This window comes from Homarus americanus, unplaced genomic scaffold, assembly GCF_018991925.1.
Source record: "Homarus americanus isolate GMGI-L3 unplaced genomic scaffold, GMGI_Hamer_2.0 scaffold31440, whole genome shotgun sequence".
NCBI lineage: Eukaryota > Metazoa > Arthropoda > Malacostraca > Decapoda > Nephropidae > Homarus > Homarus americanus.
In genome coordinates this window covers 157,231-174,391 of record NW_024756415.1, presented here as the reverse complement: position 1 = coordinate 174,391, position 17,161 = coordinate 157,231, and the positions used below count along the sequence as shown (strand labels likewise).

The window sequence follows — 17,161 nt, the reverse complement described above, 5'->3', positions numbered from 1 at the left end:
GAGCATCGGCCCCAAAGCCGACAACAGTTGCAGATATTGACTATGAGGCAACAGTCACTGAATGCCGCATAGATCTGCGGCTCAACTAACTCAACACAGCTAGGATAGCTACTTATGTATTAGGATATTTAATTTTAAGGTAATAAAATGGCGGCGAAGGTGTTACTATTGGGGGGGGGGGCGGGGCTGGAGGCCACGTAAAATAATAGTAGTAGTAATATTAATAGTAATAAAGAATCATTTCTCAAAACTAATCAATAAATATTCTTAAATTTTCAGGGATGAACAACCTAGGCATGCACAGCTGCCACCTCTGACACACACACGCACAAGAACATGAGGTGAGTACAGTACATACAGTACATGAAGCTGTAACTATGTATTTTAGTTTTAGTGATAAGAATTTTATTGGTTTAATAGCATAGTTTCAGACTGTACCCAACAACTGTATATTTCAGGGGTGGTAACATTACGTTTATCTGATACATTATCTTGTGTTGATGGTCAGTTCAGATATACTGTGAAGACTAAACACCAATAGTCCAAAAGGAGTACTACCTGTACATATCTTATACAGGTGAGGACTAAAGTTTCTGATGAAGTAAGATGAAGAAAGTAATTAGTAAGCTATTGAATTAAAGCAGAGGATACAGAACCGTATAGTGATGGCTATTGACAACTGTAGGTTCAGCGAAGAATACAGTAGTGCAGGTACTAACAAACCAAGGTCTGTAAAGTTAGTTATTTTTATGTTAATGTTGGTGGTGGTGTACTGTAGCCTGTTTTCGGAACAAGAGAAAGATGAAATATATATGTAAATTTCATTTTTCAAACCAAAACTCCATTTTTTTTTTGCTCTACTCAAATTCAGAATTTATGCACATTTTTGGTGTTTTATTATTGCTATTTCATGTTGTTGTGGTCACCGTTAACGCCTTTGTTTTTCCTTAAATAATTGTTTTTTGTCATATATAGGCATTTTTTCATCGACTCGATTTAGTTTCTTTCATCTGAATTCGGAGTTTATTTATTTATTTTTAGTTCATTGCAGTTACAGATAGGATTTTTTTTGTAAGCTCATGACAAATGCATTTTTCTGTACGTCAGCCACAATGATTTCGTTTTTGGTCCGCTCAGCTCGTAGAATATTATATTATGTTGTGTTATTATTACAAACATTCACTGCCATCGTCTTCCCTCCTCTTGACTCTTCTCTTGTTACTCCTCCCTCTACATTCTCTAATAATTTCCCTCCCTCGGTTTCCTTCCCTCTATTTCCATCATCCCTCCTTCTTTTTTCCTACCTCTCCCCTTCTTCGTTATTCCTACCAATTCCCCTTTACATTACCTCTCTGTTTACTCTCCCTCTCACTATCACACTCACTATTATTCCCTGCCCTATTATCATCATAGTCGTCATTCTCACTATCACTTCAACACATCACTCTCGAATCATCATCACCCTCTTACAGGTCACCCTTGCACTGTATACCTCACCATCACCGCGATCACCCTGTTACCAGCACCTCACCATCACCACTCTCGATGAACTATCCTCACCCTTCTCCCTATCACCACTCTCTCACCATCTCCCGAGCAAACACCGTCACCATTGAGGTCGCTTCACTGTAAACAATGTAGCCCAGAGCAACAATTGCGGGTCTGGGGCAGAATAGTGTTGCCCCACATACGACACCAAGGCAGGAGATACCATCAACTTGAGGTTGACTTTCGACCATAAGTGTAACATAGGGTATGGCTGCGTTTCACCACGCCGAAACATCCAGTGTAAACAGAGTCATTCATCTGACTACGATACTTGGGACTGAGGGAGATAGTACGCTTTCGATCTTATGGGTTTACCGCAAAAGGGTGAGTCTTCCTTGCCGTGTACAAGTCACTTATGTACTGTTTATATACGGGCGGTTTTAGACGTAGTGGGTTGGCTTCACACGGGGGAAAGTCGTCTGCGATGTCGAAATTCATTGGCTCTCTCGGCGTTGATGGAGCCAGCCCGGGTTTTTCTATATATTTATTTTTCATTCCTCTTTTTTTATGGTCTGACAGCGGAGCAGAAAGAGCATATTGCTTTGCTCGTGGCCTTCCTTGCCTCCCTCCCTCCCTTGGCCGGCTGGTGAGGCCCTGAGTTCATGCTGACGTTGTTTCACCAAGACAACAAAAGGCGTTACACCTGGTCACAGAAATTTTGTTTGACTCATGTTTTTTTAAAGCTTGTGTATATGTTGTGAAATCATTAATCTATTTTCAAACAATTTTGCAATAGCTTGTGTACAATGATTAACATGTAAATTACTGTACCTGTTCTTGTTTATACGTCTATGGAAAGTAGAGTATTTTCTCCGTCTCATAGTAAGGATTATTTCAACTCCTGTACGATCATTACGATGTTCACATACGGAAAAATTCACTTCTTGTTTTTTTTATTATAAGATTTACTTGACTTGGAACCTTTTTTTCGTTTTAATTATTGGTGTAAAATAATAATTGCTGAAAGGGATGATCTGTAAACTGCTGAAACTACTCACCAGTTATAGAGTGGTTGTTTACAGTGTCTTGATGTCTCTTGGTGTTTGTGTTCATGAAGTCCCTTGGTGTTTGTGTTTATGAAGTCCCTTGGTGTTTGTGTTCATGAAGTCCCTTGATGTTTGTGTTCATGAAGTCCCTTGGTGTTTGTGTTTATGAAGTCCCTTGGTGTTTGTGTTTATGAAGTCCCTTGGTGTTTGTGTTTATGAAGTCCCTTGGTGTTTGTGTTCATGAAGTCCCTTGGTGTTTGTGTTCATGAAGTCCCTTGGTGTTTGTGTTTATGAAGTCCCTTGGTGTTTGTGTTCATGAAGTCTCTTGGTGTTTGTGTTCATGAAGTCCCTTGGTGTTTGTGTTCATGAAGTCCCTTGATGTTTGTGTTCATGAAGTCCCTTGGTGTTTGTGTTCATGAAGTCCCTTGATGTTTGTGTTCATGAAGTCCCTTTATGTTTGTGTTTACAGCGTCCCTTAATGTTCGTAAACACAATCATCAGAGAACTGTAAACATGTAGGTAGTGTCGTCATCCTTCAGCCAGACAGTGTGACGTCTTGGTTGTGTCTGTAACCTTCCAGAATCTCTCTTGAAAGAAAGTAGTGAGGATCTTATGAGACATTAGAAAGTAGCGATATTATTTTGAGAAAGGAGAAGAAAATACCATAAGGATTTTGAGAGAAAGAATGTTGTTTGTAATTGTTTGTAAGAGTAGGAGAAAGCAGTGGGCATAGTGGTAGAAAGTACTGAACAATTTGAGAAAAAGTACAGACTATGCCGAGAGAAATCATTGAGGATCTTGATAGAAAACTAAAAATCGATAGAAAGTACATAAACACACCATAATAGGCAAAGAAAAATCCTGAAAAGTACAGAAGATATTGAGATAAAGCGGAAAGGTTTGAGAGAAAGTATAAAGGAGAAAGATCTTGAGAGAAAGCGAATCACTTGACACACTCACAGAAGGCAGAGGACCCTTCACTCAGTCCAGTTCTGTTTGAGCTGACTTTCTTCAAATTTGGAGAGGGAGGCTATGTTTGTACAGGGGCTCCCCGCCTAATTAGAGAGACGCATGGCAGAGGAAGGAGAGAGAGTCAGTTATTACCTGCAAGATTTCTTACCTTGGTAATTATCTTCACTTCAGTAATTTTATTCATTTCGTCTTATTTTGATTCGAGTGATTTTCTTCATTTACGGGAGTGATTTTCTTGATGAGGTAATTTTCTTGGTGAAGTAATTTTCATAATGAGGTATTTTTTTAGTTAACAGTGTTCTAGTTGAAGTTATTTTTTATAAAGAAGAGATTCACTTATCATCGTAATTTTTAATTCGAGTAATTTTCTCTATTTAGTAACTTTCATGATTCATTTTTTTTCATTTAATAATTTTCTTTAAAAACAATTCTTAATTTGAGTTATTTTTCTTGTGATTTCCTCGACTAGTTATGTCTATAGAAATTTCCCTGGCTTATTTAATATCATGATCTGCTTAATACTAATTATCTTTATGATAACATTTAAATACGTTCTGCATAAAATGGTTTTTCATTTATAAGTTTCAAATAACTGAATGATTGTATAAGTAAATTAGGTCATAATGGCACTACACTAGGTCACACCGACACTAGTACAAGGTAACACTGCAACTACACACTAGGTCACTTCCTGGTACACATCACACTCGTATTTTCCAATGCACAATAGACTCATTAATGTTTTTCTTGAAAACTTTTGTCAATAAATTCCCAGTTGTGAACCATTACCGGGAGGTGAGACGGGAGTGATGATCATAGTAATACTGGTGTTGGTGGTGGTCATGGTGATAGTGATGATGATGGTGATAATGATGATAATAATATTAATAATAATAATAATAATAATAATAATAATAATAAACTCACACACACACATCCACCTATTGGTTGATACAGTCGTGCACGCCACAATGAATCTCTTGTTACCATTTCTGCTTCTGCTTTCCGGAGACCCCCCCCCCTTCCTACCCCACCCACCCACCCAATCTCTCCAGCAAGTTAAGGGGTGTGGGTGTGAACGAAGGGGAGTGTAGAGGATGGAATGGGGTAAGTAAGAGAATGGGAAAGGGAAGTTGGGAGAAAGGAGAGAGTTGAGAAGGTAGGGAAGGGGGTACGAGAAGGAGGAAGAGTGAAAGGGAAGGAAGAGGGGTGTGAGGAGGATGGGTGGGAGGGAGGAAGTGAAGGAAGAGGGGTGTGAGTGGGGAGGAAGAGGGGTGCGTGGGGGCGGACAGGAGGGGGTGCGAAAGAAAGTGGATGAAAGAGGGAGAGGAGGTAAAGGGAGAGACTGGTGAAGGTAATAAGAGAATAAAGAGAAAGAGAGTAAGACGAAAGGAGAGAGATGAAGGGAGAGGGAGAACAGAATGATGTCGTTAAAGGTCAGAATATGCCCAACCAACCAGCCAGTCGGTCAGCCACCCAGCCAACTATTCAGTCAGCCAGCCAACCAACCAATCAGAGAGCCAGCCAATCATCCAACCACTCAATCAGCCAGCCAACCAACCAACTAGTCAGTCAGTCAGTCATCCATCCAACCAACCAATCAGAGAGCCAGCCAATCATCCAGCCACTCAATCAGCCAGCCACCAACCAACTAGTCAGTCAGTCAGTCATCCAACCAAACAATCAGAGAGCCAGTCAATCATCCAGCCACTCAATCATCCCAGCCACTCCAATCAGCCAGTCAGCCAGCCAACCAACCAACTAGTCAGTCAGTCAGTCATCCAACCAAACAATCAGAGAGCCAGCCAATCATCCAGCCACTCAATCATCCAGCCAACCAACCAACTAGTCAGTCAGTCAGTCATCCAACCAAACAATCAGAGAGCCAGCCAATCATCCAGCCACTCAATCATCCAGCCACTCAATCAGCCAGCCAACCAACCAACTAGTCAGTCAGTCAGTCATCCAACCAACCAATCAGAGAGCCAGCCAGCCAGCCAGCCAGCCACTCACAGTATCTTATTGACACAGTCGCCTCCACATATGGAAGAATAATCGTCGGTGTTTGTGCTGGCAGCTAAAAAGCTCATTCACAGCTAAGAGGCTTAAGCTATACAGTCAGGCAGGGTATATATTTATCTCTGTCTGTCTGTTTATTGGGGTTTTATTTATTCCCTGCATCTCATTATCTCTAATCTATGGCTTTTAGAGTGTGTCCTTTATGGTGTGTGTTGATGTAGTGTTATCATGTTGTGGTGAGTGTATCATCGCCTTCAAGTGCTTCTGTTGTGGTGAGTGTGTCATCGCCTTCAAGTGCTTCTGTATATCCATTCGTCCTTCCGTCCTTCCACGTGTCCGTTCGTTCGTCCTTCCACGTGTCCGTTCTTCCGTCCTTCCACGTGTCCGTTCGTCCTTCTGTCCTTCCACGTGTCCGTCCTTCCACGTGTCCGTTCGTCCTTCCGTCCTTCCACGTGTCCGTTCGTTCGTCCTTCCACGTGTCCGTTCGTCCTTCCGTCCTTCCACGTGTCCGTCCTTCCGTCCTTCCACGTGTCCGTCCTTCCGTCCTTCCACGTGTCCGTTCGTCCGTCCGTCCTTCCACGTGTCCGTTCGTCCGTCCGTCCTTCCACGTGTCCGTTCGTCCGTCCGTCCTTCCACGTGTTCGTCCTTCCGTCCGTCCTTACGTATCTTCGTTCTTTCTTCCTTTGGTTTCTCTTTCTCTCTTCTGTGTGCCTGTCCGATCTTTCGTCTGTCCTTCGTTGTTTCCACCTTTCCGTCCTTCAGTCTATCTTGGAGGATATAAAGATAGCTAGAATTGATTATAGCTGCGTTACTGCTGCATTGGTCGTATGCCTGACAGCTCCTCCAAAGACACATATTTGAAGAAAAAACTCCCTCGGGCGGAAAAATCATTATCAATCAGTCAGTTAAGAAAGACGTTCAGTGAGCTGATTAATATATCCAAAAACTATTATTGTTTTATAATGAGCGTAAAGGAGAGAGAGAGAGAGAGAGAGAGAGAGAGAGAGAGATGTCTTGTACCACCTCACTATAATATTTCCTACATTTGTATAGAGAATATGACCAGTTAGTGCATCTAGGGCCATTGCAATCCTCTGCAAGACTCGTATCGTAAAACACTTGTGAAAAATTACGGTAGAGGATGTTATAAAGGTTGGTCCTTTCTTTGTAACGCTCTGTGTACAGATCTTAGTTAGGTGATACTAACAGAAAGGATGTTGATGCATAACTCAGGGGTGCAGGAAGTGTTGGGTTTTTTAACTTGTAATGCATTGGTCGTGATGCCCAGCAGTGTGAAATATATTGTTTGAGGCCATTTTTCTCTTTAGTAGTTTTGCGTTATCTACATAAATAAAGGAGGGTGACCAAGAATTATTATCTGGGAGTTTTAAGCCGAAAAATAAGAGACATCCTTCCAGTGTGTGTTGGACTGACTGTACACCGTCCAAAACTCTCAGCTGTCGCCCCGTCACCGATATGCGAAGATGACATTTTATATCACAGACCCAAATGGATATTATTTTTACTATTCTAATTTTGTCAACACTTTTCTATCTTGTTTACATTGAGAGTCTGGCATGAGGAGTGTTTGGGGATCTTGGTAACTATATATTGTCGATCAAAATTAATATGATCAATGTGCTTATGGCGCGTCATCTGAGGGTCTGGTATAATAGTTTCTCGTGGATTATTTTCTGTATTCACATAAAAACTCGTCTCAGACAGATATAGACAGAGTCGATACAAAAACCTTTTCCATTATGAATGACTTCAAGCCTGACCCAGTTAGTCACTGACCCTAACTAATCTCGTCTGATCTCTGTCTCGTTTTTGTATCTCTCATTCCCCTTCTCTCCCAAGTTCTCCCCTGCCCACACACGCACTGTCTGCCACTAACAGTTGACTGTGAAGGCTTAAGAGAATTTTTACTACAAATCCAACTGGAACTTTTAAACAGACCATTCAAATCTTCATTCAGCATTTCACAAACCATTCACCTTGGTATGAAACTTTTTGTTCCCAGAATATTTTAAAAAGAAACCCTGGGCCTCTTCTTGGTTCATTCTTTCCTGCCAAAGGGCAACTGAACTCAAACAAACTTCCTACAGGCGCTGGAAACGTCAACAGAACCGAAATATTGCAAAACAAACGCTACTACTCGAGACTGTGTTAAACCGACCACCGAAAAAGAAAAACAGATAAGAACTCTTTCCTTCAGACCAAATCACAATCCCTTCAATAGACCCTGTTTGTTCAACCCTTGATATTGGTACACTGCCCCGCGGTATCTGCTCAATATTCACCCCATCTCAAAAACGAGTTGAATTTTATTATACGTCGTGTTTTCTGTTGTTTCCAGCTCAAACTGTGCCAGAATCTGGTGCACCTCAATCCTGTGCTCTCTAAACTTTTCAACGTCACTTACTCCTCTAATTCTGTTTTCTCATCTTGGATATTAGCCAGTGTTCAGTCCACTCCCAGAAGATGTTCTGGCTGTGCCTTGAGCCCCAGCATGCCTTCCATCCTTTCCCCACCTTAACCCCCCAAAAAAAAAAAAAAGATGTTCCGTCCTTTCTCTCCAACCGTCGCCCCGTTGCTGTCGCCTGGATAACGTCCTTGTAGAATGTGCCATAAACAAACTACTGTTAAAACACCTTCACCAACACCAACTCTTCTCCCACACCCAGCATAATGTCTGTTCCAGGAGCTCCACCGCAGACCTGTTGGTTCTCCTAATTTAAAACATTTATTTTGCTTTTAACAAGGTCTGTGTTCGGTGTACCTCTGTCAATAATGGAGTACCTCAAGGCTCAGTTCTTGCTCCTACTCACACTGCTTTGTTGATGATGATGACCTGCATGGAAGTTTATCCTGTCTCCCTAATACCCATACTGAGTCGTGTATTTTAGTAGCTCGGCTAAATGCTACAGCTACCTGGGCACAGATCTTCTTGAGTCCCTAGCTCAGTGAGGTACAAAAATCTTTGTCACAAAAACTTATAGTTTCACATTTCTTGGCTTAGATGTCCTTGGTCACTTTGGCAGTATTATTACTCATCACTGACATACGTACCAGAGTAAACAAGAGAAGATTATAGAAATCATGTTTTATTGTAATTTTGTTGCCAGGTTACAGTCTTAATAGTCTTAAAAGTTATGTCACTTCCAGGCTCACAACATTTTAACAACTTCAGATCCTTAACTACAGGTTGAAGTGTTTGAAGGGTATCAGTTGGTGTCTCGAGGTTTTAGTTCTTCACAGTGTTTTAATACTTATTCATCATATCGCCCCAACAATTCGTGCTGGATATGACAGCTTTAAGTCTAACGGTCACATTAAATAGGCTTTAACTGTGTGAATGGCGGGTTTTAGAGCCAGTTTCTGTCCTGCATGACGCACACTAACTGACAAAGATCACCTGTGCCAGAGGTACAGTACCACCCAGGCTTTCAGGACCAGCAGCAACACAACCAACCATCAGGCACCATCGTTTAGGAGAGTGAGAGTGGTGGTGTTACGCTGGCGAGGGTAACTCTTAACACAGGAGAAATACGTGACCTCGTTACTGCTGGAGGAACACAACACCTCCCCTACTGTTCCGGGTTTCAGGATACTTAAGTGATAGTCCCTTGATACTTTGAACCTGCAAGTTGACACAGAGCAGAAAAACCGATCTGTCGGCCAAATATCTCTTTAACCTACACACAAAATGATGACTCCGCACAACCAGTCTATTGTCTGCCTTTCCTGACCCTACTGATGGAAGTTTCTGGCGGGTTAGTGTTGCTTTTCCTTCCAACTTGGGCTAAACGCAATTTCCCATTTATTGGGCCATCCTTGATTTGGCGCTGTGTGACGGTATATATATATATATATATATATATATATATATATGCTGATAACCACAAGGAAAGAAGAAAACACGAAGTTCCCAAGCGCTTTCGTGTAATTCACATCTTCAGGGGTGAGTACAGACTAGAGAGAGTAATACAAATCAAGGTGTATATATACAGAGGAGGGTGAGACCAGGTCCACAATGGTCAGGTATTAGGTAATGACCCTACTAATCTTTAAATAGCACACAACGGTTGGTGGTCAGGTCAGATGGTCAAGTGACCCGGCCTTCTCACCTGATCACAAATCTTCTTAATTACAAAATTGTCCAGCTTGTACATGCCGTTACTCAAATTCATGTTGAGTGCTTCGGTATGTTTAATAAGACTAGATTCTATGATGTTCCTACTGTCAATTGACTTACATGGTAATATTGAGGAGGCATTATCCCAGTCAATGCAAGGAATGTAATATGTTTTACTTAGGCCAGACAGGTAAAGATCTTGCAACTAGAATTAAACAACACAAATACAGTGTTAGGACAGGCCAGGAATCCAATGCTCTGTTTGTTCATTTGAGGGATAACAAGCATTGCATTGACTGGGATAATGCCTCCTCAATATTACCATGTAAGTCAATTGACAGTAGGAACATCATAGAATCTAGTCTTATTAAACATACCGAAGCACTCAACATGAATTTGAGTAACGGCATGTACAAGCTGGACAATTTTGTAATTAAGAAGATTTGTGATCAGGTGAGAAGGCCGGGTCACTTGACCATCTGACCTGACCACCAACCGTTGTGTGCTATTTAAAGATTAGTAGGGTCATTACCTAATACCTGACCATTGTGGACCTGGTCTCACCCTCCTCTGTATATATACACCCAACAGTTGTGACACTCTCTAGTCTGTACTCACCCCTGAGATGTGAGATTACACAGCGCTTAGGAACTTCGTGTTTCTTCTTTCCTTGTGGTTTGTCAGCATATACCTAGATCACTTGCACCTACAGTGATTTACTTGCATATATATATATATATATATATATATATATATATATATAGGGATGTGAGAGGTTCAGAGAGAAGAAAGTGGGAGTTAGGGAGGGTTAGAGGGAGTCACGGAAGGTTATAGGGAGTCGGGAGGTCAAGGGGAGTCAGGGAAAGGTCAGAGGGAGTCAGGGAAGGTCAGAGGGGGCGCGGGGCTAGGTCAAGGACTCAAGATGGGGGGTAGAGGAGGTAGTATGGTAGACAGCTGCTGGGGGGAGTTACGCCCGGTTGGATTCACATTTACATACTGGAGAACTGGCTTACAGGGGGTAGGAGCCAGGGGGATAGAACAGGGGGAAAGAGGGATAGACAAGGAGAAAGGGGGATATAACAGGGAGGAAGAGGGATAGAACAGAGAGGAAGAGGATAGAGAGGGAGGAAGGAGGGTAGAGAGGGAGAAACAGGATAGACAGGGAGTAAGGGACAGGGGGATGTATTATTACAAGACAGCTGTCAATATCTGTACTAATGCATCGCCTGATATATGTGGTGGTGGTGGCTGTATGTTTAGTCTGTATACCAGGTGTGTGATATGAGAGAGAGAGAGTGAGAGAGAGAGAGAGAGAGAGAGAGAGAGAGAGAGTGATGTTTACATAGCGTCACCGATAATAAGTAGATATATTCAGAAGCCCAGAAAATAATGTAGTAATATTTTAGGTACGTGTGTTATGTTACTCTAATGGCATAGTAGACATCCAGTATACGCACATAGTAAATATTATTACGGAGGTGATGGTTGTACTGTAATGTATTAAGACCACACGCTGTAATAACTTAATGTAAAATAAATTGTATATAAAATTAACAATGAATGATAAATACTGGTTGTTGACAATGAGTCTTATGGAGCTGGTCTAGTTGAGTCAATATGTAAAAGGAAAAAAATGGTAATAAACCCTAATATTGCCCTTCTCTCTTACTGTTGACATCTATGAAATTAATTGATAAATAGTAAATCCTGACTACCAGGTGTCAAGGTGTCAGGGTAAGTTTGTGTCATTTATTTTCTGTTGTTTAGAATTTAGGGGAACTGTTTATTCAAATACTTGTTTTGTGTGTGTGTGTGTGTGTGTGTGTGTGTTTTGTTTTACATTTGACTCCCTAGATACTTAATAAGTCAGAATAGCATGGAAAAAAGTTAAGAACGGGATCTGTACTTACTGAACCAAGGGATATAACTAAAAAAAATTAAGGTGATCGAAGCAAAACGGAAGGAATGACACTGATTGTGGTTCTGTAGTAAGTGACGTACATTAATAACAACAATAATAATAATAACATAAATAATAATAACAATAATAATAATAATAATAATAATAATAATAATAATAACAATAATAATAATAATAATAATAATAATAATAATAATAATAATAATAATAATAATAATAATAATAATAATAATAATAATAATAATAATAATAATAATTTCACTCTTGCAAGACTTCTCCCACTCCACAGTATCATAGCGTGGCCGGAACTAAAAGAAAACAAGAAAATAATCTCCCTCTTATTTCGCTGTCATCCACACAATCTCACTACTGGGACACATGTGGCTTTGTTTTGCTCCTCCACAACAGCACCCTCGATTATATCCCCGTCGCTTCTCATAGCCCGACCATCACCCACTTCCAATACCTCCATCCCCAATAAACCACTTACATCTCAGTGCGTCCTTCACCCCATCTCTCTATCTCCTTGATCTTTCCATCTCCCTCCTGTCATCAACTGAATTATATACTAATTTATTTTTTTTTACCAATCTTCCTCTTCTCCTTGTGTCACCATACCGAGCGTCCTTGTCTTATATTTCTGTAATGTTCTTATCCACCCGAGGTATTGCCCTGAAACACGTCATTTCTGTCGCTTGTAATTTGTTCTTTTTCCATCTCTTGCCTCCATAGTCCAGTCTTCACACCCTTTAGTTGCGTCGGTTCAATACACACCTGTATCTTTACCTCTTCCTTTCACGCTATTCTTTCTCTTCATATTTCTTAGTGTATCTATTAATGTCTTTCCTTATGTTGCACTGTGGTTTATTTTATCATTCGTTGACACATCCATCTCCAGATATCTGCCCACACTTCACTTCCCCTCTTCCAGACTAATCTTTATTTCTCTCCGTTTTCTTTTCATTTTTATTTGTATGATTTTTCTTGTGTTTACATTCGTGATTAACTTTTTCCTTACAATCATTAATATCTTTTCTTTAATGGGACGACGTGATGTCATTTTCTTGACTATTTCACCTGTAGCATGTCTCATTCCCCCTCCTTCATCTCCACCTTTCACTTCATCTCTGCCCCTTCACCCCTCCCCTTCACCCCCACCCTTTCTGCCCCTTCACCCCTCCCCTTCACCCCCACCCTTTCACCCCTACCCCTTGATTGACTCACCATCTTCACCCAGCTCATCCGTGCCCTTAAGACAGCCCAGCAGCCCGGCCAGCACACACACACACACAGTCCATTACAATCATCGCCAACTGTCCTCTCACCACGACATGACCAGGAAATATGGCCGCTCTTCTTCACCTGGCTGAGGGGTATGTTCGTCAGCTTAACTCACCTCACAGACAATTTTTATTTACTTTACGTTATTTTTCTTCATTTATTGTTTTCGTTTCCTCGTTCACTCCGCGTGTAGGTCCGTCTGTGCGTCCGTTCGTCATTCCGTTCGTGGCTCCTCCGTTCGTATTCCCGTGTGTGTGTGTCTGTCTGTAGGCCTATCTTTGCATCCGTTCGTAGGCCTGTCTTTTCCTTCGTACGTATTTCAGTCTATGCCTTCGTCCGCAGTTCCATCTATGCTTTCGTCCGCAGTTTTGCCTATGCCTTCGTCTGTACGTCCTTCCTTATGCCCGTCTATACGTCCGTTCCCTCAGATATCAAAACAACAACAACAACAACAACAACACTGTCCACAAATACTCAACACCAATGCATCATATCAGTCCGCATATATATATATATAGATATAAAACAACTAAAGGATTATATCAATTGTACTCTTTTAACAGGTATTCCCGGTAACGTGAACATCACACATGTAAATTACACCTACGACACACACACACACACACACACACACACACACACACACACACACACACACACACACACACACACACACACACACACATACATTTATATTCAAAACATTTATTCAGCAGCAACAGTATACAGGTGTAGTGATTTACACCTGTGTTATGATGTGATGATGACTCTTCCTGCTGGTGTATCTGTCTGTCTGTCTGTCTGTCTATTAATATATATCCTAGTTATCTGTCTATTGTAGAGTATCTGCCTATATCTATATATCTTTCCGTCTATATCAGTCTATATATTTATTTGTGTATCTGTCTCTATATATATTCTATATATGTTTAGCTATCTACATCGCTATCAATTAATTTATCTGTCTCTCAATATATAAATTTAAAAGTCTTATGAAGGGCAAGTGTAGACAAGAACAGGCAAATGCTAACACACACACACACACACACACACACACACACACACACACACACACACACACACACACACACACACACACACACACTCAACATGCGTGGGTAGTCTACATGTTAATTTAAGTATGAACATTTATAAACAGCTACCGACTCAATATTTCGGACCCAACAGAGTAATAATGTTTTAATACGGGGTTGAGATACTAATTACACTTAGATGGAAACATTAACTGGTTGGGGATAGGAAAATGTATTACGTTAGGTCTTTGGTGTATATGAAGGGAGATGGTGTGTGTGTGTGTGTGTGTGTGCTGTCTTTCATTTAAATAATCTGTTAGTCAGTATGCATGTACGTATTTAGACACATACATACATACACATACATACATGTTCATATGCACAAGTATATTCACTTACCTATACGTGTACACAAATACTAACTCAAAACATACACACCACCCACACACACACACACACACACACACACACACACACACACACACACACACACACACACACACACACACACACACACACACACACACACACACACACACAGGGAAAGAGACCTGTGATTTTATATACCCAAGTGTAACAAGCGTAAAAGAGAGGAGATGGAATAAAGCAGAAGAGAAAACAGTGAGATAGTGCTAAGGGGGAGTAAGATGGGGTGAGGGAGTAAGTGGGGTGAGGGAGTAAAGATGGGGTGAGGAGAAGATGGGGTGAGGAGAGATGATGGGGTGAGGGGAGTAAAGATGGGGTGAGGGGAGAGAAGATGGGGTGAGGGGAGAGATGATGGGGTGAAAGCATATGAGGTGAGGGGAGAAGATGGGTTTAGGGGGAGGAAAGAAGAATTGACGACAGAAAGCAGGGGAACTATTTTGAGAGAAGAGAGAGAGAGAGAGTTTAAAGGAGTCATAAATAAACACAATAACATCAACCTTAGAACAATGAAGTTAAAAACCTCTCATTATATTAACTCAGGAAGCATCAAAAGGAAGATCACTGTGTTCCTTGTATGTGAGTTACTTGTGTTGCCAAGTTGATCAAAGTCAATATAATATTTCAAAACTAACGCCAACACACAACAAAGAATCGTATTCCCTCCCAACTACGACATATAACACCCAACGTCATCACACACACGCAGTAAACCACAGGATTCAGTAGAGTTTTATCTAGTGACTGAGCTTCTCTCTTGATCGGCCTACACACACACACACACATTGGTGGGGTCCGTAGCTCCTGTTATTTTGTGTGGTGGAATAAAGTTAGAATTGCTCTCTCTCTCTCTCTCTTTGTGTGTCCTTCCCTGTCTCCCTCTTCCTCCCCATCTCCTTCCCTCCATCCCCATCGCCCTTCACCCTTTCTTCCTTCCTGACGTTCTTCTCCTCTTTCCCCTCCTCTCCTCCCCTCCCCACACCTTTCCTTCACCTCCTCCTCCTCTCATACTCCCTCTACTCTTCTGTTATTCCTCCACCCATTCCTCTTTCCCTCTCGATCTTTCCCTCTCTTTTCCTCTCCCTTTCTCTATTCTTCTTTCCTTTTCTATCTTCTCTCACCTCTTCTTCCTCCCTCCATTTTCTCCTCTCCCTTACCTGCTTTCCTTATTCCCTTCTACTTCCCTCCCTCCCACCCACGTAAATACTTGTCTTTCTACCCAATCCCACGTCTCTCCCAAAACTCTCCTCCTCCCTCTCTCTCCCCATCTCTACTCCCCCGTCTCTCCTCCATCCTCATTCCCTCTTTACTCTCTCTCTTATTTCCCTACCTGTCTCCCAGCCACCCATTGTCCCCTGATCACCACCACTTCTCCCCACCACCCCTTCCCTCTCTTCTACCCCACGTTTTCCCTACCACCAATGTCTCCCCACCACCCCCATCTCCACTACCCAACGTCACCTCCTCCCCACTGTCCCTCACCATCCCTCATCTCCCTCATCTCCCCTCACCTCCTCTAATCTCCCCTACACCGCGTCCCCCCTTCCAACTGTCACTTGGACGGCGTCAAGTCCCCAGATTCAATTTTCTGGTTGTGTTGATCTAAAACTCCTCTCTTTCTCTTCTCTCTCTTCTCTCTCTCTCTTCTCTCTCTCTCTCTCTCTCTCCTATATATATTCAGCTACCCCAGGCGTAAGAGCTGGTCATCATATCCTGGTCGTGGAACTTCTTCACGTCCTTCACACTTACTGTAGTGGCTGAGGGAACGCTTGAGCGGAAGATCTTGAGGATAGAGGTCTTGGGCGGAAGATCGTGAGGGTTAGGTGTCAAGGAGGACGTGTCGAGGGTGGAGTCTTGAGTGAAGTCTTGAGTGAGAGGTTTTGACGAAAAGTTCTTGAGCAAGAGGTCGTAAGACAATGTCTCTAGCAGAGTCTGGAGGGAAGGTCTTGAGGGGACTCCTGAAATACATAGTGTGAAACATCGTCAAGAATATCAACCTAGATCTTCACACTACCTGTATGTACAAAAGCTGAAATAAAATACAGTTTTTTGGTATTTGTAGAAGGTATCAGGGCATCGGAGAGCCCAGATGTTCTATATTGTGATTTATTTAATAATAAGTGAAGTGTATTGAAATTCATTATCTAAAACTTAATATAGAGGCAGAAAAGATGTGTTTGGTTTGGTGAAGAGAAGAATTATTCTTATATATGATAAGTGACCTCGACTTCAGCCTTTATAAATTCCAAACAAGTAAGAATCATGTTCTCTCTGGGGTGACATAACCACCTGGATACAGTACTACTCTGAAGAGAATAGTCCTACAGAAATTCAACTTTATCCCCAGTGACGCGGTTGTAACACCTAGTTGATCTAGTGCAGTACAACATTGCAGTTTTGTGGTCCTGAAAGTCTGCCAGAACTATTACTTCTCTTTGACAGTAGACAAAATTCATATCTCCAATTTAGTTGCAGGATAAAGCATGCAGCTGTGGCCGTGTTCTTGTTATCTGGTCTAGACTATTTCATCATTTATCTTAGTCAACGTTTTCAGTCAGGAGTGGTTGGGGTGGGCAGTCCTCTGTGAAGTATTTGTTATGGTGAGGGGCGAGGCAGATCCACCAGGTGTTAGTAATAAAGGTCAGGTAATTTACACTGAGGTGGATTTGGTGGTAAATAAACTTTACGTGAATGTTGGTAAATACGCTTATGTTCTTATAGTTAGGAACAGGTGAAGGTATTCAGGTATGCACGAACACACACACACACACACACACACACACACACACACACACACACACACACACACACACACACACACACACCAGAGACACAGACA

General features: G+C 41.7%; 1 protein-coding gene across 1 annotated transcript in view; it reads right to left on the bottom strand.

Moving 5' to 3' along the window:
- Positions 1–15,999: 15,999 nt before the first annotated feature.
- Positions 16,000–17,161, bottom strand: part of LOC121856783 (cell wall protein DAN4-like) — a 95,592-nt gene continuing 94,430 nt past the window's right edge. The window contains exon 5 of the mRNA XM_042352480.1: positions 16,000–16,280. Coding sequence (XP_042208414.1) covers positions 16,000–16,280 — 281 coding nt within the window. The remainder of the gene's footprint in view (positions 16,281–17,161) is intronic.